This window comes from Meles meles, chromosome 8 (assembly GCF_922984935.1).
Source record: "Meles meles chromosome 8, mMelMel3.1 paternal haplotype, whole genome shotgun sequence".
NCBI classification, from domain to species: domain Eukaryota; kingdom Metazoa; phylum Chordata; class Mammalia; order Carnivora; family Mustelidae; genus Meles; species Meles meles.
In genome coordinates this window covers 10,197,520-10,220,649 of record NC_060073.1, presented here as the reverse complement: position 1 = coordinate 10,220,649, position 23,130 = coordinate 10,197,520, and the positions used below count along the sequence as shown (strand labels likewise).

Sequence of the window (23,130 nt, the reverse complement as noted above, 5' to 3'; positions counted from 1 at the left end):
GCAGCATCAGGAGGGGAACAGGAAATGACATTTTCAACTAAAAATCACATGGCCTTTTGGACAGTCGAACTGGAAGACTTTAGGTGAAATTATTACCCATTCTAACGATTCTCAACTGGGGTGAAGTTCAAGAGAATGTTTTAAATACAATCAGACCCTCCTTGGCATAGAGCCTAGACCTACACGGATATTTTCTACAAGTGCTCCAGGCAGTCAGATGTGCCCGCCTGGGAAGAACCCCGCTCCGGAGCCTAGCCTGATCCTCACAGGTGAATAAACGGAGGCTTGCCCAGAGCCCTGCTGGTTGGCAGAAGCCAACACGTCAGCCCATCACCTCCCTCCCAGGGGAGAGCAGGAACCCTCCCACCTCCGGCCTGGGGAGGACCCTTTCCATCTCCCAGAACAAGCAAATGTCCAGCAATACTTGGATCCTGGGTGTGCTGGCGGGGGCTGATCCCCAGGCTTCCGCAGTTTCCGGCTTCTTCACTTTCCCCCTTCTTCCACTAGCATCTCTCACGAGGTTTCTCAAACACTGCTGTCCCCAACAGATCTCCAAAAGCATGCTCCTAACGTGGTCATCTGAACTGCATGTTTGACGTGTAAGGCCAGAGAAACCAGAGGCAGATATACTTCCTGAACACCAGTCTACACTTCCGAGAGGAACCAGGTAAGCTGGGTGACGGTAGATGAGGATTCACGATACAGTTCTACTAGTGGGTTTCAATTTTTCCCCAAGAAAAAGTATATTTAAAAAACAGCACAAGAGCCTGTTTCCCACAAGAAGCTGGTCAAGACATTTCCTAAAGGGACTGCAGGTTCCAGAAGCAGCTTAGGTAAGACGGTGCTCTGGCTGTGCTAGGACACACCGCTGGGAAGGATATAAGGAGTGCTCGATCTTGCCCACACTCTTGATGACTTTATTGAGTCGATTCTGCATGTCCAACAGGAGGTTGTACCAGCTCTCCGACAGCGAGGTCACCAGCCCTGAAGCGGCAAATGGGGCCAGGAGCTGCAGACAGCCGCAGGGAGCGGAGCCCGCAGCAGGCATCTTCTACCAAGGGCAGCCCGGGAAAGGAGCGCGAGGAGGGACGAGCTGGGGCGGCCTCTGCCAGTGAGCTCCGATGTGGTGTTGAACCACTCTCCCGTCCCCCAGAAGGCTGGTCTGAGGACAGGGGCCTGCAGGGGAGGGTGCCCTGCAGGGGCCAGCCTTACCAATCATGCCGTTGACTGTGCCAAAGAGCACCGAGCCCTGCGTGGGGGTGGAAGTCTCGCCCAGGTTCTGCATGACCAGAGAGCCGTGACAAAAGACGTTGACGAACTCGCCCAGGTGGAAGAGACCGACCTCCTGGAGGTGTTGCCGCTCCTCATCGGTGGTGGCAGCACTGCAAGGCGTGAGAGACACTGACTCCCCGCACCTCCCGGCCCCACCAGGAGGCCCCCACAAGGACCACTCCCTGGGGAGCCCACAGTGGCAGAGCCGGTCCAAGAGGCTGACTGTTGTGGCTCTGATTCGCCGGTGAAAGAACTCTACCCCGGTGAAGAGGAGCACCTACGCCCGAGAGAGGACCTCATCACCAGACCCAGGGCCCCGCCCCCGCCCCACCAGTCCCGAAGCCCGCCACTCACCTATCCTTCTGACACACAAACAGGTTAAAGGCATTTTCGGCCCCCAGGAAATTGTCATCATCCAAGATCTCCACAGCACTCATCCAGTTAGGATTAAAGTCTCGAGCGATCTTAAAACAGATAAGGTACAACAAGAAAATATAATCAGCCGTTGCCCAGAAGATCCTGCCCCGCAGAAGACGCAGCCCCAGTTTCACAACTGCCACTCTACATGGATTCTACCCCCCGACCTCCGGCCGGCACGTCCCATTTGGTTGCAGCTGCCCAGAAACGGCGCCCTACTCAGACTCATGCTACGCGGAGGGGACCTCTGAAAATACTTCATCGACGCAAACCGTTCGCTCCAGGGAAAAACCTCTGCCCCCACCGGGCTTGGTTACCCCTCACCACCAAAGAAACACTTGCAGGGGCCACATCTGCCCCCATCCTCCCAACTACCTCTTCAAAGTTCCCCTCCATGGGCTTGTAAGCAAGCAGCAGCACTGAGCGCATGAGGTCGCCCACCAGGATGAAGTCGCCCTTGGTCTTCAGGTAGAGGGCCATGATGTTGTTGTAGTGATTGCACTCCGTGCGAAGCTCCTTTTCTGTTGTCCACTCATAGAGCCGCACCTGCGAAGGACATCTCGTTTCTCTTAATCCAAGGGGCCAAGTGCTCTCGCACTGACCGCTGTCCCCCTCCGCCACCCTCCGTCTGTAGCACCACTTCCCAAAGCGCAGCACGGGTGTGACATGGTTTCCTGTGATCCTGGTCTGGATACGTATTATTTTGGTATTATATGTTTACAAAATATGAAAATAGTGCAAGAACATCAAACTGGTAACACAAAGTTTCCCTTTACATAAAAAATGAGTCAGCGCAGAAATACTAACTAAACCGTGATGCATGTAATACTAAGGACAGGACAAAAGATGGTCTTCTCATGACTATAGGGTGATAATTGACCTACAGAAATACTTCTGAAAAAAGAAGATCCACCTCCAGTTTCCTGATCAGAAAGGAACAAAATCACCTCCCAATGAACCATCTTTTCTGAGCCCTTCTCAAAACATGCACTCCCAAAACATTCTGACGTGAGCCCAATGAGTAGAGAAAATGAAATGGAAATTCCAACACAAACACTGTCAAGTAACTAAAGGATTCTTCAAGCACCAGACTCCACCAAAGGGCCCCCACTTGTGCCTTTCTGTCTTGTCCCCTGCAATGTTTCTTTAGTCACGACCACACCTCCAAACGAAGGAAGATGCTTTACATCAGCAGACAGCTATCCAGTCAGAGGCAGAGAGACTCAACTCCCCAGGAAGCCTGCCCTGGCAGACCCTCCAGGATCCCAGTGGTCCCACCCATGGCTTCTGCACACACAGAACTCCTGGGCAGAATATATCAAGACATGATTTTCTCAGGGTTCTATAAAGAACCTGAACTCCAAAGGGGCGTCCTCCAAGACTTATGCATGACAATTACATTGGCTACTACACCTCCATTGGCAGGGTCAAGGGTGCCCAGAGCCCCCCATCTTTGTTAAGCCCAGCCTAACAGAGAAGTGAAAATGGAGCCAAATGTTCCACGTGCTACTGGCTACCCCCGCCACCCCTCCACTCCAGACTCTCAGCCTCCACATCTGCTGTGGCGACAGTCAAGGCCAAGGTAGAACACTACCAAAAACCCAAGATGCCCACTCTTAACCCAACAGGCTCTATGCCTCTTTGCCTAATATGGCAGCGACTAGCCACATGTGGCTACAAAACACCTAAAAGGTGGGGTGCCTGGGTGGCCCAGTCGGTTGAGCATCCAACTTTTGATTTCCACTCAGGTCATGATCTCAGGTCATGGGATGGGGTCGTGTCGGGCTCTGCACTCAGCGGGAAGTCTGCCTGAAACTCTCTCTCCCCCATCCCTTCTCCCTCTGCCTCTCCCCCAGTTCACATGCACACTCTCTCAAATGAATAAATCTTAAAAATAAACAAAAAGGGGGCGCCTGGGTGGCTCAGTGGGTTAAGCCTCTGCCTTCGGCTCAGGTCATGATCTCAGGGTCCTGGGATCCAGCCCTGCATCGGGCTCTGTGCTCAGCGGGGAACCCGCTTCCCCCTCTTTCTGCCTGCCTCTCTGCCTACTTGTGATCTCTCTGCCAAATAAATAAAAATCTTTAAAAAAAATAAAAACAAAAAAATAAACAGAAGTGGGGTTGTCTAGCTAGCACAGTCAGTTGAGCATCCAGCTCTCGGTTTCGGCTCAGGTGATAATCTCAGGGTTGAGGGACTGAGCCCCATGTCAGGCCCTGCACTTGGCACAGAGAATGCTTGGGATTCTCTCTCCCTCTTCCCTTTCCTGCTCGGGTGCACGGTGGGCACACACTCTGTCTCTCTCTCTTGAAAATAAATATATCTTAAAAAAAACAAAAAAGCAAGCAAAAAACACACCTGAAATATGGCTAACCCAAATTGAGACATGCTGTGCGTGCAAAATATGAGAATCAGATTCTGAAGTCTGTATGAAACATACCTAACACAACATCTTCTAATAACTTCTGTATCGATCATATGTTGAAATAGTAGTTCGATACAGATCAGTCTGTATCGATCTACTACAGACTATCCAGGCCTGGGTAATTCAGGATGTGGACTGTTCACCACAATTAGAAGCCTGGACCCGGGGCACCTGGGTGGCTCAGTCGTCAAGCGTTTGTTTTCAGCTCAGATCATGATCCCAGGGTCTTGGGATTGAGCCCTGCATTGGGCTCCCTGCTCTGCAGGAAGTCTGCTTCTCCCTCTCCCACTCCCCCTGCTTCTGTTCCCTCTCTCTCTCTGTCTCTGTCAAATAAATAAAATCTTAAAAAAAAAAAAAAAAAAAAGGAAGAAGTAGTCTGGGCCTGTCAGCACCCCTCCCCATCCCCTGGGGAAGGCACAGGTCAGAGATTCAGTTAATGATCGATCAGGCCTCTGTGATGGAGCCTCCATAAAAATCCCTCAAGTCCGGGTTCAGAGAGCTCTCAGGTTGGCGAAGACACCACACCCTGGGACCTCTACTCCACAAGGAGACACACTCCTGCACTCAGGACCCCTGTGGCCCTCACACAATGTTCATCTGGCTCTCCGCCAGTACCTGTTATGGTAAGCCAGTAAATTTAAGTAAACGTTTCCTGGAGTTCTGTGAGTGTGCCAGCAAGGTATCAAACCTGAGAGGGGGCTGTGGGAAGCCAACTTTGTAGCCATGCAGGACAGAAGCTTGGGTACCCCTGGACACCCATTGCCCAGGGTGGTGCCTGAGACGAGGACAGTCCTATGGGACTGAGCGCTTAACCTGCTCCCGAGCTCCAGGCAGCCAGGGTCAGAATGGAACTAAACTAGAGCACACTTAGTTGGTGTCAAGATTGGAAAACTGGTTGGTGTGGGGATAAAACCCCCACACATACGGTGTCACAAGTGTTTTTTTTTTTTTTAAAGATTTTATTTATTTATTTGACACAGAGAGAGAGATCACAAGTAGGCAGAGAGGCAGGCAGAGAGACAGGAGGAAGCAGGCTCCCCGCTGAGCAGAGAGCCCCGCGCAGGGCTCCATCCCAGGACCCTGAGATCATGACCCGAGCCGAAGGCAGAGGCCCAACCCACCGAGCCACCCAGGGGCCCCACAAGTGTTCTGAGTAAAGAAACCTTTCCCTTTCCCTTCCAAACCTACTCTACTCTGTCTTACCCCATCAGCAAATGGCCACGGTGCCCATCCTTTTGCTCAGACCAAACTCCTGGCCCTTTATTCCCCTCCTCACACCTCACCTCCGTGGCTCCCTGCTCCCAGTGACCAGAGGCTGCGGTCGGCGTGACCACTAGAGCCCCACAGATGTCACCACCCCTGTCCTTGGGCCCCTCCAGCCTTTTCTAAGGTGTAAAGTGATCTTTCCAAGACCAAAGTCCAATCACATCCAAACATTTGCTCAAATCCTCCAGAAGTGTCCATCATCCTCAGAGTAAAACCCAAAGTCCTTAAATGGCCAGTGTCTTCAGTCGCCTGGCTGCCCAACTGACCTCCCCGCACCCTCCAGCTCGCCCCCACGAAGACAGCAGGACCACTCCCACCTCGGGCTCCTTGTCCTTAGTCTCTCCCAGACACAGGCATGGCTTCTGCCTCCCCTCCCTCAGGAACCTGCCCAGAAGTCATTATAACAGCAAGAATCCTGACCCTATGACAGAACAGCCATCCCCACCCTGCGCTCCTTCTGACGCTCCTCCAGTCCCTGCCCCATTTTTATTTCTCACCATCTTGAGAACATGTATATACTATTTGCTAGTAAGCTTGGAGCAAACAGTCCATTTTCTTTGTCCATATTTGTCCTCTGCTATACCAACTTTTTTTTTTTTTTTTAAGAGTTAGTTTATTTGACAGACGGAGATCACAAGTAGGCAGAGAGGCAAAGGGAGAGATGGAGAAGCAGGCTCCCCGCTGAGCAGAGAGCCTGATGCGGGGCTCGATTCCAGGACCCTGGGATCATGATCTGAACCGAAGGCAGAGGCTTTAACCCACTCAGCCACCTATACCAAAATCTTAACAGCACCTGGCACACAAGCGTTCAACGAATAGGTCATGAATAAACGCAACTACTGGAAAGCCTCATTTATAAGTACTTAATTGATGTTTTTTCACTCCCTGACTTCTCGCCACCTTGTATATCCCATGATGTACTGGGGAGCTCCAAGAGGGATTGTAAGACACCGTACTTCACAGACATATCTATGAAACTTTTAAAAACTTTTTCCAAGGGAGGTGGAGTCGCAGCAGAGAAGCAGACTCTATGGGACCAGTATTTCAGGGACATATGTAGGATAGCACGGTTTGGCTCACCTCCTTTCACACGGATTAGCCGCCCACCACCACATATTCGGAAGTATAGGGGCCGTCCGTGGCCCTCACCCTCTCCTCAGTGCCCACAGCACTTAGGGTCTGATTCGCAGGGGAGGTTCCCGTAACATCTGGACTAACATCTGGGCCAACCTGAGCTCCCCGGACTCCCAGCTCCACCCTCCACTCCCACCGCTCTGCCACTCTTAAAATCTGACACATAGGTGGCCTCAGGGAACATGAAGGAGACAGGCTCTGTAGACAATGGTATGCAACCTGGGCCGTGATACCGAATGCCGTGGGCCTCACCGTGCTGTTGATGCTGGCTAACAGCTTCCCGTTAAATTCCACCATGGAGTACACGGCTCCCTTCACTTCTTTCTCGGCCACAGTCTGTAATTTTCCTGAGGGGAGAAAGATAGACTCAGAGTCTCCTTTATGAGCCCACACTTTAACTCATCAAAAGAACCTGATTTTCTCTCTGGCTCTAATTCCTGCTCCCAAACCACGCATCTGAATGCAGGAAGTAGAGAGTGTCCCCTGCGGTTAACCCCCACCACAACTATGAGCCCCGACAGAACGCGCCACGCTGCAGACTGTGTCCAAGGTCTGCCTCCCCCCCAGACACTGCAGATCCAACTCTCAAGATGGAGACCGAATTCCATCTTGGCCATCTGAGCCGAGATCTGGGGGCTGACAGCGAGTCTTTGGAACCATCTTGCACAGGAGAAACAAGAGGAGACAGGAACACGAAGTGCTAAAGCTGGAAAGAGGACCTACGTGGCGGAGCAACCAAGTGAAAGCAAATCTAAGATCCTGTGAACCTGGCCACTAGATTCTCTCACCCACCATTCACCTGTCCCATTGTCTTCCTTTCAAAGCGTAGAAAAGGAAGAAACACAAGCCAGATTTTACTCGTGTGTCTGCTCACTCCCCTCCCCCCAAACTCATTGAGCCCATCAGCAGCTTGAGTGGAAGGAACAGGAAGTCTCGCGTCACAGCAGTTACACCCAAGCTCTTCTGCTGCTTAATTAAAGTTCTGAAGCCAAAACGGTCTGTCACTTTCCCAGAATTCCCGATCTCTCAAAGCCGGGGACGGTGCCCACCTACCGTCAGAATACTGAAAGACCACGATGCGACCCTGCTTGGGCTCCGCCTCTTCAGGATACACCATGGCCGTGCCCACGATGAAGTACGTGTTGGGGTCTTTGCCCAGCTTGCAGGAGACCAGGCTGAGGGCATACTCATTCTGCAGAAACTGGTGGGCATGAAGCACTGGAAGGAGAGCCGGAGGCGTGACTGGCTGCTGAGCACCCCCACGCACGTAACCCTCAATTCCGGGAGTGCCCCCAGCCGGGGCCCAGCACGGGGTGGGTGGTGCTGGGGCCCCAGCTCCTGCTGTTCCTGCCTCCCGGCCTATTAGGCCCTCACCAGCCCACACCATCAGGAGGGGGCCCCGCACCCTGGACTCCCGGCCAACCCAGGGGTCCCGCCCTCCTTTCGACTCTGCCTAGGATGGTCTGCCACAAGGGTTATCCAACTGTGGAATCTATCAGAGCCCAGAACAGGCACTTCAGGAAGGACGAAGGAGTTCATCTGCACCTTCGAAGGTGTGCTGGTCAATGATGAGGAGGTTGTGCACCTCCACCTCCTCTCCGAAGGAGGTCTCGTGCGGCGCCGTGCTGCTGGAGAACAGCTTGCTGGAGCTGACGCTGCTGGACAGGGCCTGAGCAGAGAACACACACAGCCCCGCTCAGAGGCACACCAGGCGCAGGGAGCATCTGGGTGAAGGGGCCGCCAGGAGTGCAGGACAGAAGCCGAGTCCGAATGAGGAAAACTCGAGGCTGGCAGCTCAAGGAGAGCCTCAAGAACAGAGAGCTTTGGAGGACAGGGCCCGGGGACTGAGGACCAGGAGCCAACTTCTGTATGAAACTGACACAGCAGCCCAAAACAGAAGCAGCTAAGGGCTACTAATGGCCGCTAAAACAGGGATGCCAAGTCAATCAAACAAAGCGAATGAGGAACTAAGGCAACCGGATAAGGGGAGAGACTCCATCTCTCTCAATGGGAAGAGCAGGGAGCACGTGAATTAAAAAGGAAAGTGTAAAGACTGTACATTCTCGGTTAAGGAAAGAAGTCCCACCACAGATGTTTGGGAGCAAGAAAAGCAAAGAACACATGACGTAAGACGATCGCCTACTATCTCCATCGAGTCTACTCTATGGGGCTGCAGACTGCCCTACCCTCTGTATTTCACAGACGAGAACTTGAAGTGTAGAGTTGAGCTAGCAATAAACCTTGAAACCAGTCCTGTCAGACTCCAAATCCCACCTCTTACCTATAACGCTGCGATGACCCCAATTATGCATACCCTACAAAGTGTCCAAACTGACGATGAAAGAGAATTTTTCATCCTGTGAGGCTACGGAGTAGCAGACTCACTGAATGCCACAATTCACCCAGACTCTTCCCAACCCTCCAATGAGGGGACAAACTCCAGCTCCATAAACACTTGCCTGTGTCTACAGATAAAGTGTGACTAAAACCCAACTATCCTACCTGTTGTCTGCAGGCACTTTTGTGATGGCCAATCGGAGTAGTTGTTCCCATACAGTGGACAAAGCCATACCTATCACATGACCCTTTCCAGAACAGTTTGCCAGCCCTGCTCTAACACCATCTTTCTTCGTCTGTGCCCTCACCTGGGTGCTGGCACTGGGCCTCAGGGCCGTTGTGCCGCCGCTCGTGTCCTGGACTTCAATCCGGCTGGAGAGGACCCCGAAGCACTGGGACACTTCCTGATAGCAGATCTTCCTGGGGAACAAGCGTGGACAGTGCCACTCAGAACTGGTCTGAGAGGGGAAGCACGCCTTCCCCCTCCAGATCACCGCGCTCTGCAGCCCTCCTCCCCTGGCCCTCACCTGGGAGACTCATAGAGGGGAACCGTGCGGATATGCAGCTTCTGGATCTCGTCAATGGTGCCAATGGTGAGGGTGCTGTTGTTGGCCAGTGCCAGGCTGGAAAGAAGGGTCTGGGTTTAGACTGAGTAGACCCAAGGAAGGAAAGGATTCTACAAGGCAACTCCGTAAGGGGAAGAAAAACAAGGCAGAATTACACTAGCTTCCTCTAGGCAATGACTCTCAACTTCCAACTCCTTGCTAAAAAGGGTCCTGATGCCTGGTCCCACTGCTACCCCCCATCTCATTTAACAGGTGTGGGTGAGCCTCAACTGAGATTTTTAACTGCTTTCCGTTTAATGCTCATCGTCGCATTAGAATCTAGAACAGTGCTTCTCAAGCCACCATCTGCATCACAATAAGGAGTGCTCATTTAAGGGGACTGCTCCCCTCCCAAGGGCTCAGATTCTGCGCCTCCCCTCCCTCACCCAAGACCTGGGAGTTTATAATTCTAATGAGCTAGGTGCTGGTGGGGAACCCTACTTTGAGAATCCCTGCTCCAGGGGAATACAGAATGATCTCTAAATCAGGGGTTCCGAAACCTGACTAACCATCTGAATCACTGGGGAGGTTTCCCTGAAAATAGAGATTCTACGGCCCAAACCCCAGATCTACTGAATCAGAATCTGAGGAGGATTCAAAATATCTGTACTTTCAAAAAAGTGTCCCAGGGGTTTCTAATGGTAGTCCAGATGGGAGAACCCGTGCTCTACACCCCACATCTCAGCTCTTTACACTGACTCAACTTTGGGAAAAGGTGCGAGGGGAAGGGTGTGAGGAAAACATCATGCCGCCCTCAATCAATGGCTCTTGCTGAAGAAAGAAAGAGGCTCACCTGTCAGGATAGCCATCAGAATTGAGGGGACACATGTAGTTGACTTCCTTGAGGTTGACATTGGAGAAGACCAATTTGTGGTTGCTGCTGTAGATGACAGTGGGGCGGTCAGAGCAAGCAAAGACGTTGGTGGTAGAAAGAGAACGGAAAGTCCTCAATACCGTGGGCTGGGTGCCCAGGGTCACCTTCTTACGGTCGCTCAACAGGCCTACAGAAAGAATGGCATCAGGAGAAAGTAGGAAGGAAGGAAACAGGACAAACAGCTGGATCGTGAAGGTTCAAAAGCTCAAAAGTTCAAAATGCTCATTTAATGCGGTACCCGAGGCTAAAGCAACTCCACACCCCTCGTTTCTCCGAGAGCCCTCTGCTCAAAGTGTGGTTCTCACCTGTCTCAATGTTGAGCCCGAAGTAGAAAAGCGCCCCATCTCCCAAGGCACAAAGGAGGTAGTGGCTACTCTCAAAAGTGGTCATCAGGATGGAACGAGGAATGATCTCTGTGGGAGAGGGGCACATTAAGATCTTGGTCCACACTCCGACTCTGACCCCGACCCTTAAAAGGTCCTTACAAGCCACCTACCTCCACCCAGCATCTCTTTGTGCAATAGCTCGAAAGAGGGCAGCTTCAAGATACGCGCCGAGATGTCTGTCCAGAGGCCAATGGCACAAAGAGGGGACAGCCCATTGCTGTCCCCCAGTGGGGTGATGTCCAAGCAGGCCACTTCGTGTTCCATCTCTGTATGGCTGAACAAAGAGGAATATGGCAGAGGAAGGCCTCCGAGGATGAGAGGCAAACCGGAGAAGAGGGAAGGGCAGAAGGAGCAGGCAGGCAGGCACACACCTGATCTGCCGGAGCTCCTGAGGATGGATCTGCAGGTAGTGGAGGGCCCTCCCCACCGCTACGACCACCTGGCTGCTGTTGCAGGAGGCCACGCTGATGTTCTTGCCCTGAGGCTCCTTCCACTCACTGACCAGAGCTTTGGGTTCCTGCGAGACCAGCCTCACAGACGCTGAAGTGATCTAGAAAAAGAAGAGAAAGGTCTCGGGGCGCCTGGGTGGCTCAGTGGGTTAAGCCGCTGCCTTCGGCTCAGGTCATGATCTCAGGATCCTGGGATCGAGTCCCGCATCGGGCTCTCTGCTCAGCGGAGAGCCTGCTTCCCTTCCTCTCTCTCTGCCTGCCTCTCTTGTGATTTCTCTCTGTCAAATAAATAAAATCTTTAAAAAAAAAAAAAAAAAAAAAAAGAGAAGAGAAAGGTCTCCAGGCACCTGCTGGGATCCATACACCAGCAGGAAGGTGGTAAACGCTGCCCTAGTGGAGCCCTAAAAATTAACTACAGAGTCCTTTCTGCTCTATGTATTTTCTCCCCCAAACTCCTGCAAAAAATAAAATTCTTTTTTTTTTTTTTTTTCAAGATTTCATTAATTTGACTGAGAGAATGACTGAGAACAAGCAGGGGAAGTGGCAGGCAGAGGGAGAAGGCGACGCAGACTCCCCACTGAGCAGAGAGCCTGACAACATGGGGCTCGATCCCCAGCACCTTGGGATCGTGACCCGAATGAGCCACCCAGGCACCCCCAAAATAAAATTCTTTAGTGAACGCTATGAAATTATCTTGAAACATGCTCAATCAACCTATTTCATCACTGAAATAAAACAAAAAGCAGGTTGATGACACTGTAATGTTCGCATCAATTCACCTTAACCTATCAAACCTGATAGCTCAAAGCTGAGCTCCTATTTAAAGAGGAAAACCCTTCAATAACAGACACATGAGCTGGTCTTCAGTCTTCAGGCCACTAGTTAGAAAAACTCACAAAGCAATGAATCAGTATCTGGGTATCTCCCACACTCGGTCCACAAGCCAAAAGAAACTTCCCTCTAGCCTTTATCACATCCACAACTGCCTACTGGCTAAAAGGAAATCCCAGGTGGATAAAAAAGAGGGAGAGGACTCATTAATCCTCAGGCACACAAGTGCTATACCTGACACTGGCAAACACTGACTCTGGCCACAGGTCGGTAAAGTCCCAAAGGCTGAAGAGGATGTGCAAAAAGTGAAGACACCAGGGGTCACATTGAACTATAAACCACCAGGGGGTGGGCAGGGGCTCAGAAATCAGACTCAGGCTAACAAGGGCCAAAAGGATATCTGACCTCATAACACATACAGATTTAAGGTGCCCCAGTTGGTTAAGCGACTGCCTTCGGCTCAGGTCATGATCCTGGAGTTCCGGGATCGAGTCCCACATTGGGCTCCCTGCTCAGCAGGGAGTCTGCTTCTCCCACTGACACCTCTCCTCTCATTCTCTCTCTCTCCCTCTCAAATAAATAAAGTCTTTTAAAAAATAAAATAAAATAAAACAAGATCAGAACAGAGTAAGAGCTCTGGTTCTAACAATTACTGTGGAAAGTACTGCCAACAGCCATGTATGGAGGGGAGCGCTAGGACTGAATAGCCATGTTATTAGTACAACAAGGGAAAACACATGTCTCAGAAAATGGGGGCACAACTGAGTGCAAAAATGATACCCCAAAACATAAAAATATTATGAGCCTAGTCTGTAAAAGAGAATGCAAATGAATACAGCATATACTTCCAGAAGAAACATAAAGCTAAAAGGAGTAACTTCAAAGTTAGGAGCTGTTTTCTCTGAGTGGTGGGTTACTGGGTAATTTTACTTTTTTCTATGATGTTACTTCTAGAACCATAAAAATGGACTTCTGTAAAATCCTGCAGGGCTCTACACTCCACTCTAGAGCAAATTCAAGTCAATGAGGCTTGCCCCTTTCTGAGTTATTACCTGGATGAGTTGCTGGTGAGCCACGTTGCCACAGAAGAAAGTCTGCTGATCATCCACGAAACCCATCAGTTCAGTTTCTTCCACCTCTTCTCCATTTAACATGAGCACTCTGCAGGGGAAGGGAAGGCCTGGGTCAGCCAGCCCAGCTCCCCCACCCTATAACCTTCATAGGAGCACCTGGAGTAGTCGCCAGATTCATCCTCACCTTGTCTGGCCCACAAAAGAGAGCACCAGAGTGTCATCAGTCTCCCGGTTAGGGTCAGACCGCAGCGGCCACAGACCTGGAACAAAGATCAAGGATAAAGATGCAGAGCACAGCCCAACACTCAGCTCCCCACATCTAAGGAAAGGGAGCCTGGCCTCAAGGAGGGGCAGGAACTTTGTGGAGTCCCTCCTGAAGCTGAAACAGCCACTCTGTTCTTTCCTGGCTTTAAGACTCTGAAGAAGTTGTTTTTAAAAACTGTTTTAAACCTAATATTTTAAACTCCTTCCTTTGATTTTGGACAGGATGATACATTTCTATGACTCAAAATCAAAATTTATCTTTAAAATGTGTACACAGAAGTTTCACTCCTATACCTCTCTCTGAAACCCATTCCCCCCAAATAAATCATCAAGAGTCTCCTGTTTATTCTTCAAAAAAAAATTTTTTTTTAATTTTAGGAACTCGGTAGTCACTGTTTTGTAAACAGATACAAATATAGGGGTGGCTGGCTGGCTAAGTTGGTGAAGTGTGCGACTCTTGATCCCAAAGTTGTGGGTTTGAGCCCTGCATTGGATATACAGATCAATTAAAAATAAAATTTAAGGAGGCGCTCAGTGTGGTTAAAGCCTCAGCAGGGAGCCTGCTTCCCCCTCTTTCCCTGCCTGCCTCTCTGCTTACTTGTGATCTCCGTCAAATAAATAAATAAAATCTTTAAAAAAATAAATAAAATAAAATTTAGGGGCACCTGGGTGGCTCAGTCCTTAGCACCTGTATTCAACTTGTGTCATGATCCCAGGGTCCTGGGATCAAGCCCCGCATCATCAGGCTCCCTGTTCTGTGGGAAGCCTGCTTTTCCCTCTCCCCACTCCTCTTGCCCTGCTTGTAGTCTCTCTCTCGCTATCTCTCTCAAATAAACAAAATCTTAAAAAAAAAAAAAAGTAAAAACAGGGACGCCTAAGTGGCTCAGTTGGTTAAGCCCCTGCCTTTGGCTCAGGTCATGATCCCAGGGTCCTGGGATCGAGTCCCGCATAGGGCTCCTTGCTTGGCAGGGAGCCTGCTTGTCTCTCTGCCTCTGCCTGCTTGTGCGCTCTCTCTCTCTCTGATAAATAAATAAATAAAATCTTTAAAAAAAAAATAGTAAAAATAAAAATAAAATTTAAAAAGCCGCACACACTCACATACATATATAAAACAGTCCATCATATACTGTTCTGTGCTATGCTTTTCCATTTTATACTAAAGCCCTTATCACAACGGAATAGTACCTTATTTTTGAGCTACACAGCATTTGCACTGGTATGTCTGACACAGATATACCAGTTTTAAGTCTCCACTGATGGCCATTCTTTCACTACTTTGCATACAATGACACAGCAAATGATCTTATATTTACAGCATGCTGTCTTTATGAAGGTCTAGGGGCAGACGCTTAGAATCGGGACTGTCCAGAACTCATTAAATTAAATGCAGACGCAGTTCTGGCAGATGCTACCAATGAGTCTGCTTATCTCCTCCGGGCCTCACCAACGCAGTGCTGTTCAACTTCTGGACTCTGGTCACCTGGTAAAGAATGGTATCACTATTCGGTTTGGATTTGCATCTCTGTTAGTACAAATGAGGCCTGTTACCTGTCTACACAGGCCCTTTGCCGGTCTGGGGGCAAGAATTTTGGTGACCTTCTACGTCAAAATATTTCAATCAATTAGGGAGACGAAGCCTTTGTCTGTAAGACGAACTACAAACGTTTTCCTCTGGATTGCATTTCCTTTTTTTTTTTTAAGATTTTTTTAAATTTATTTGACAGACAGAGATCACAAGTAGGCAGAGAGGCAGGAGAGAGAAAGGAGGAAGCAGGCTCCCTGCTGAGCAGAGAGCCCGATGCAGGGCTTGATCCCAGGACCCCAAGTACATGACCTGAGCCAAAGGCAGAGGCTCTAACCCACTGAGACACCCAGGCGCCCCTGGACTGCATTTCTTATGACAGCTTACATTGTTTTGTTTTTGCCATACAGAAGTGTTTCAGGTCAGTGAATTAACCAATTTTGCGCTTCCCTTCTGCACTTTGAGTCACAGTTTAAAAGGCCTTTTCCACTCTAAATTCATAAAGGAATTCAACAACCTTTTCTTTCAACCTTTGTATGACTTCCTTTCTACATCTGGGTTCTAGCAAGGTACACAAAGTACAGTACAGATCCAAATGTATCTTTCCCAGCTGATGACTGGAAACACCATTTACTAAAAACCATTTATTTTGGGACGCCTGGGTGGCTCAGGTCATTAAGTGGCTGCCTTTGGCTCAGGTCATGATCCCATGGTCCTAGAACTGAGTCCCACATCCGGCTCCTGGCTCAGCAGAGAGCTGGCTTCTCCCTCCCACTCTACCTGCTGCTGTCCCTGCTTGTACTCTCCCTCTCTGTTAAATGAATAAATAAAACATTAAAAAAAATTATTTAAAAAAATTTATTTTTAAAAAATCATCTTTATCTCACTGAACTGAAACACAACCACCACTGTACACTAAATTCCCACATGTAACTGTGTCTACTTCTGGACTTTTTTTTAATTTCTGGATTTTTTAGTCTGCTCAAGGAACTCTGCCTATTAGTGAACCAAAACCACACTTTTATTTACTAAGGTTTAATGGTATGTTTTAATATCTGATAGGGTTAGTCCTGTCTTGCTGCTCCTTTTTAAGTCTTTCTGGCTTTTCTTGCTTCTTCCTTTTTCCATTCGGACTCTTGCTTATCTAGATCAAGGGAAAAAACCTCTTGATATTTTTATTGAGATACATTAAGTGCAAAAATAAACAGATCAAGGGGCACCTGGGTGGCTCAGTTGGTTAAGCTCTGCCTCTGGCTTGGGTCATGATCCTGGGGTCCCGGGATCAAGTCCCACATGAGGCTTACTTAGCAGGGAGTCTGCTTCTCCCTCTGACCCTCCCTCAACTTGTGTTTTCTCTCATTCTGAAATAAATAAAATCTTCAAAAAAAAATTTGGTTAAAGAGAGACCGCTTTGTAATTTAATTTACAGGACCCTTGGTATGTTTTTCATTTGATCAATCTATCCTTTGAATCCTTAAGTACTTGAAAGTTTTCCCTGTAGAGGTTTTATACATTTCTTGTTAAATTTACTCCTCGGTTGGGATGCCTGGGTGGCTCCGCTGGTTAAGTGTCTGCCTTCGGCTCAGGTCACACTCCTGGGATAAAGCCCCACGTCAGGCTCCCCTGCTTCTCCCTCTGCCTCTGCTCCCCGGCTTTTGTGGCATGTGCGCACTCACTCTCTCTGACAAATAAAAATCTTTTAAAACAATTTATTCTTTGGTATTTTGTCTTTTTATTACTATCTAAAAAGCTCCTTCCCTCCACTATACCTTCAAATGGACTGCCTTTGCACATGAATGAGACTGATTTCAGTAAATTAATTTTATATCCTGCAGCCTTAATGAACTCATTTTCTAGTTTTCAGCCAATTTTCCTGGATTTTATACTTTTAGGTCTTCCTTTCTAATTCATAAACCTCTATTTATCTATTCCAATCCTCTTATCTCCTGATAGTCTAAATATCTTTTTCTGATTGTCTTGTTTTCTGATTGTATTGCTTTATGATCCGATCTGATCATTTACAACAGGCGAGTGCAGCGCATTCACATTTACTGATACAACATGTCAGACTATCAGACACTCGTGCCGAGGCCACGTCATCCTGAGTCACGTCCACTTACATATCACAGAAGTCTTCCACTGTAGTCTATCTCTGATCTTTTTTCTCTTTGATCTTTTTGATTATTATAGTTCTCCTGGAATTTAGCTTTGTATTTCTGTTCTAGAAGTTACTACCTTTACACTTACACCTTTGTAGGATATTCTCAGTTTCTGCTTTCCTCAGGAATTCTATCAGTTCCTTTAAAACAACATTAAATTTAACTTACAAACTTTCCCTTTCCATTTCTCTACTCCATTATCCAAAACTGGTCAATAATACATATTTTCAAGTTGGCTTTGGTACTTTTAAATATGTTTAAGCTTCTGCCCCTTATTTGTCATTATGACTTTTACTCTTCATGTGACCTTTCCTCTAGCTCCCACCCACGTGCCTTCACAACACATAATGAGGCCAAAGGCCAAGGTCACTCAAATAAGATTTGCATCCAGAGTCTACCAAAAGGTTACCTTTGATGCCTGGTAAGTCAATGCTGGCATGCTCATGGATTCCAATTCCATTCCGGATGATCCGCAAGGAACCTTCCTTGAAAGCCCCAGAGCAAGTAACCAGCTGCAAGCAGAGAGAAGGTATCTCAATACCTCCCTCCAGAGCCTGGGGCCATCATACCGATGCCCAGGAAATAATTAAGCTATACCTAATCCCAAGGACCCTTTCAGTGGAGCTAGGTTTGAGGAAACAGACTTAACAGAGGCTGATTTCCATGTCCCCAAGTTTACGAAGCAGCAGGATGTTCTAGTTCAAGAAGTGAAAAGCAACTACCACTGCTCCTAGCAAGCTGGCTTCCATCCTCAGAACCTAGTTTACTAGAAAGAGCACAGGATCTAGAGCCAGACACACCTGTGACTTGGAGATTATGTAAATTTGGAAAAGGTACTTGACCTTTCCCAGTCCCCAGCCTCCTCACTTCTGAAATGGTCAAGAATTCCTATCTAATTAGGGTGCTCATGTGACCACAGATGATGTAGATCTGTACCATAGACCAAGAGATACACTCGATAAATAGAAGTTATCCTTGCATCATTGGGATTAGTGAGTGAGGCTCTTGAAAGTTGTCTTCACTGGGCACTCTCCACTCCAAACAGGCAAATCTAGAAGGACACGCTTTGAGTGGGCAGGTGTATCAACTATTCATTTCTGGGATGAACTCCTTACCTGCCCCTGCCCCTGCCTCTCCAGGTCCACCACGCACATGTCCACAATGGGTCCTAAATTGGTGAAGGTTTCCATGGCCACTACATAGGAGCCTTGTTCATTGCTGTCAACATTCAGCTAAGAGGAAAAACACAGTTAGTCCTGGAATGCTCCTAAGAGATCCACTCTAAAGAGATGGTTATCATCCAAAGGAAACTCTCAGTCCTATTAGATCTGCCCTTCTTGTGCTCCACTGCATGCTTCTGGAGGGGGAACTGCTGACTAAGGAACATAGCTGGCCTACAGGAGACCTACTAATAAGTCAGGAATTTCTAATCTGTGAGTCCTGTGGATGGACTTCAAAGTAGCAGTATGGAAATTAATGCAAAATGCTCACATGCATTTTTCTGTAGGGAAGGTAGGAAGTTTTTGTTTTCTAGAGGAGGCCGGCACACTAGACCATGACCTATTTGAAGGTAGCAGCTGGGTCTTGTTCATAATTGTATCTGCTGCGCCCAGCATTCTGACTGGCACATCTGTTGAATGAACCTTTAAGACAAAGAGCTAGTCAGGGAGGACGTGAAATCAGCCCACGAGAAAGCTGAGTGGTACGGACATTGAGGAATTAAAGAAATTAAAGATTCTGTGATGCTCCCAACACAGGAGAAGCCTGATGAAGCAGCAGCGAAGGCGGTAAAGTACACAGGAAGAAGAAAGCGTCTTCTCACCTTCACAAGTTGGGAGTCCCCAAGGCGAGACCCAACGAATACAACACCGTTATCGAGGTACGTCAAGCATTCAGCAATAGAGGTCTAGAAGAGAGTCAAGGGCACGAGAGACATCAGAACAAACACCCCTGGGAACCCGACATGTCGAAGCCCCTCCTCGACATCTGCTAGGCAAATGAACAGCTGCGGCCATGAGTGCTGAAACAATTCTCCATTTCAAATCTCCAGGTCACACTGAGCAAACGGCCCTAAACCTCTGAGGCTTGTGACTCCATCTATCACATCCTTACAGTCAGAAAAATCTACACTTCATCTCATAGGTGCCTGCTCCAAATGATCATTTTAGCACCAATGGCTCCAGTCTCCTCCGAGTAATTAGCAACCTCTAAAATTCACTGCCTAATTCTTCAACTTTTATGGGAACCTCTTCCTGGAACTGAATATCAGCATTAAATTAATCATTAATTCCAAATGGCATTCTTTTCGCCTGAGCTCATGCCCACCTGCGAGATTCTCCCACGGGTCACTTATTCAGAAACCTCCCTCCACAGCAGGACTGACCGTCTGTTGCTGGGGGCTAGGTACTACCAAGCTCACGGTGCTCACACTATGAGTCACGTTCCCACATCCGCCACCCCTAGGAGAACGTGGCAGAGCAGGGACAACCCTACCTCTCCAAGGAGCTCCACACGGAGATCTTTGAGGGTGACGGTGCCATCCATCTGCTCCTCCTTCTCCAAAAGGAGCATGAAGAGCCGTCCTTCCATGTCTCCCAGCAGATAGCGGGAACCGTTGGGGTCCACACGATTGTGACACACAATCGTGCTTTGCTGCCAAGAGGGAAGACATGGTCAGTAGAGATTAAGTGTCTCCCATAATCAAAGTGCAGACCCTTGTGAGCCACTCCCTTCACCAAACCCAGCCATTTCAGGAGCAAGGAATGCACTTAGCTAGGACTATGTGTGTGACTGAAGATGAGGACGTTTTCTTCTGAAGATAACTTTCTAAGGAACTCAATGTACCTTAAATGATTATACACGTTATTATTCCACTGGAACACAGAAATCCGCAGAAAGCAAGAAGCACCGGACTGTGGATGCCCCCACAGATTTTGTTATTTCCTCACTACTACCAATTACCTCCCCCTGCTAATGCTACCACATTGTTATGTACCGTTTAACTGAATTTTGTGTTGATTCTTACAACATGGAACATTAAGGTTTGAAACTTCTAGGACTAATTTTTTAAGTCTATACAACTGATAGTCATGCTACCTTTCACATGACCTGAGCTCTGAAAACATTCAATAAAATTTGCAAAATTCTTCCCTTCTTAAACTTGTCCCAGCTCATGGAAAGGGTAAACCTGCTTGGGTTAGGACTTCTTTCTCTTAGTTAGCAAGCAAGCTCTCAGGAAGCAAAACCAGGCCAGTTTCTCCTTGTATTCCCAACGACCACCACAGTCTCTCTCACACACAACAAACAGTATGACAGACATCTGTAGACATTACTGTCCCTTTGACAAACGGGGGGGGAGAGAGGAGCAGGGGAAGAATGAGAGCAAAAATCAGGAAGGTCAAAGACCGCTGCTCACCTTGATGATAGGAGGGGCAATTGCCAGGTATTTGTCTCCATTGTGGTAGGTGATGGACTCCTGTCCAATGATGATGGCCCCTCCGAAGGGCTCTGGGACTGCAGGAGAGAGGGCAGCGTTAGAATGCTCAGCACTTTGGACCTGCCAAGCCCTGCAGCAGCAAGGGCACCGATCCAGCCAACTCTGAGGCAAACCTTAAGATAATCATTCTTTTTAAAAAAGACATCAAAGTCCGGGAACATGATAGCCTTTAACTGAGATTGCTGTCGGAGAAATTTCAGGCTGGCATTATCGAACCCTGGTGATGTTTTTAGTGTCACTATTTCGGTATTTCTCAGTTTCTAGGGGTGGGGAGACTTCTCTGTGTTCTTCCGCCTGCATTCCTCCCCTTTTCTTTCCTCAACTTTGGTCCTTTATAACTCAAAGCTTTCCCCCCTGCCTTGTTCCTTAGCTTAATTTCCCCATGATTGGGGCCACCATTTAGAAAAGCCAATTCTCACGTGAGAGTTTTAGATTTCTCTCCTAGATGAGACACACAACATAATGTCATGGGGAGCACACAGGAGAGGGAGCAAAGAGGCCTGGAGTCAGGCCAAGGCTTTGTCAGTGTTGCACAGGCATGGGCAAGCCCCTGGGGCCAGGTTTCCTCATCTGTGAAACAGATTAGGTAAGCTCTGTAGATCCCTCGCAGTTTTTAATGTTATCCCCCCACCACCTAAATAAATAAATAAATAAATAAATGTTATGCCCAACAATAAAATGAGAATAATTTCTGCCTGTCACTTTGCAAATCAATCTCAGTTCATAATTAACCCTCTACCCCAAGATAAAAGAAAGTTATACTTTTTGGAAAGAGCAAAGAAAAAGAGATAATCCCAAAGACAGAAACAGGAAAAGCAAAGGAAGGCACATTCAGAAACAGAGGAGACCCCAGGGCTGCCGGGTAATGAGTGTGCGTAACAGCACGTGAGCACTGAAATGAAGGAACAGAGGCGAGGCAGGAACAAGAGTAAGAACAGGCCTCAACCTGGGGTCAGGGGACACACCCAAAACCCCAACCAACCTGCGATCACCATGGAAGCTTCAGCTTCTACGTTTTCCTGTTTCCAAGGGCCCTTATTGAACTCCTTCTCACGGAGAGACACCTCATAAGTTTTCACATGCCGCCCCTGAGGGTCCTAGGTGGGGAAACGTGGAGAGGTTAGCCCTCAGGATGGATGAAGCCTGGACTAGAAAGGAGACCTAAAAGGGACAGGCCACTACCACCCACTATCTGACCATCCTATCCCACTGGCCTTACTGTCCTGACCCATCAGTAGGTTGACAGCCACCAACTCAGCCTGTGACTGGGTAGACGGAGGCTCAGACCTACCGTTTCTAATAATTCAACCAATCATGACAAGCTTAAGAATTAGAAAAATCAATCTGGCGCACTAATCACCATAAGACAGACAACGTACACAGGTGTATTTGTGGGTACTTATAAGATATATGCATGTTCTACGGCCTCAAGGAACTTATGAAATAGTTTTTTTAAAAAATCCATACACTGAGAATCTAAATATACATCTAAGAAATTTGTTTGAGGGGCGCCTGGCTGGCTCAGTCTGTGGAGCGAGCAACTCTTCATCTTGGGGTTATCAGCTGAGCCCTATGTTGGGTCTCGATATTACTTGAAAAAAAAAAAAATTTGTGGAGCACCTGGGTGGCTCAGGTGTTAAGCATCTCCCTTTGGCTCAGGTCATGATCCCGGGGTCCTGGGATCGAGCCCTGCATTGGGCTCCCTGCTTGGCAGGAAGCCTGCTTCTCCCTTTCCCACTCCCCCTGCTTGTTGTGTTCCCTCTCTCGCTGTGTCTCTGTCTGTCAAATAAATAAAAATCAATCTCAAAAAGAAAAAACAATTTTTTTGTTTGGGGCGCCTGGGTGGCTCAGTCGCCTAAGCATTTGCTATGTTCCCCTCCTTTTCTGAATCATGACTCAAATCAGTCCTAAGGCTGTCAAAGTCACCTCTGAAAGATGGAAAGACCAGGGATGGGGAGGGTACCATCGGCCAGTGGGAGACGGCTCCACAAAGGCCAGATGAAAGCCTAAGAAGTTATGGAAAGAATTCAACACTGTATTTCGGGGCAGGATAGCTCCTTAGAATGACTACCTTTCACACAGTAAGTCCCTAAATATTGACACCAATATTTGGATTTTGAGCACAAAACAGAAGATAATCATTTTTAGTTGATGGAAGATCTTCCCATCAATGACCAGCAGTAAGACTGAACTTCACGAGTACAAGCTGGGGGTTTGATTTGGGCCCCTGAGATAGACAGACAGACAGACAGACACACACACACACACACACACACAGAGGAAAGCAGAGAGGTCACAAAACTGGCAGCCCTAAGGCCAGGAACAGAGTCAGCTTTGAATAACCAACACCAATGTTTTAACGACCTTGTATTTACAAAACTGAAGAAAGGAAAGAAATTCTTAAGTTTTTATCTCAGCTCTGATCATTAAAGCACAGTGAGCAAGATCAAACAAAATCCCCTGAAGTAGTTTCAAGCTGATTCAAATGAACTTCATTCCAACCAGCCTCTGAACTCGAGCACTTACGGTGACACTAAGAAATAGACAAAAATACATCAGTGTTTCCAATACTTGATAGCTATCAAATGTGCCCACACACAGCACTTGGACTATGTCTCCTTCC

At 48.2% G+C, this 23,130-nt stretch overlaps 1 protein-coding gene across 1 annotated transcript in view; it reads right to left on the bottom strand.

Moving 5' to 3' along the window:
* The window catches only part of DDB1 (damage specific DNA binding protein 1), a 28,811-nt gene that overhangs the window by 1,594 nt on the left and 4,087 nt on the right, over positions 1-23,130 (bottom strand). The window contains exons 5-25 of the mRNA XM_046017184.1: positions 21,490-21,604; positions 20,427-20,524; positions 19,505-19,663; positions 18,834-18,917; positions 18,127-18,243; positions 17,421-17,523; positions 13,251-13,326; positions 13,046-13,154; positions 11,085-11,263; positions 10,824-10,987; positions 10,633-10,740; positions 10,247-10,454; positions 9,376-9,471; positions 9,157-9,268; positions 8,057-8,180; positions 7,565-7,729; positions 6,764-6,858; positions 2,065-2,235; positions 1,627-1,736; positions 1,213-1,382; positions 882-984 (exon numbers count right to left, since the gene is read on the bottom strand). Coding sequence (XP_045873140.1) covers positions 882-984; positions 1,213-1,382; positions 1,627-1,736; positions 2,065-2,235; positions 6,764-6,858; positions 7,565-7,729; positions 8,057-8,180; positions 9,157-9,268; positions 9,376-9,471; positions 10,247-10,454; positions 10,633-10,740; positions 10,824-10,987; positions 11,085-11,263; positions 13,046-13,154; positions 13,251-13,326; positions 17,421-17,523; positions 18,127-18,243; positions 18,834-18,917; positions 19,505-19,663; positions 20,427-20,524; positions 21,490-21,604 — 2,666 coding nt within the window. The remainder of the gene's footprint in view (positions 1-881; positions 985-1,212; positions 1,383-1,626; positions 1,737-2,064; positions 2,236-6,763; positions 6,859-7,564; positions 7,730-8,056; positions 8,181-9,156; positions 9,269-9,375; positions 9,472-10,246; positions 10,455-10,632; positions 10,741-10,823; positions 10,988-11,084; positions 11,264-13,045; positions 13,155-13,250; positions 13,327-17,420; positions 17,524-18,126; positions 18,244-18,833; positions 18,918-19,504; positions 19,664-20,426; positions 20,525-21,489; positions 21,605-23,130) is intronic.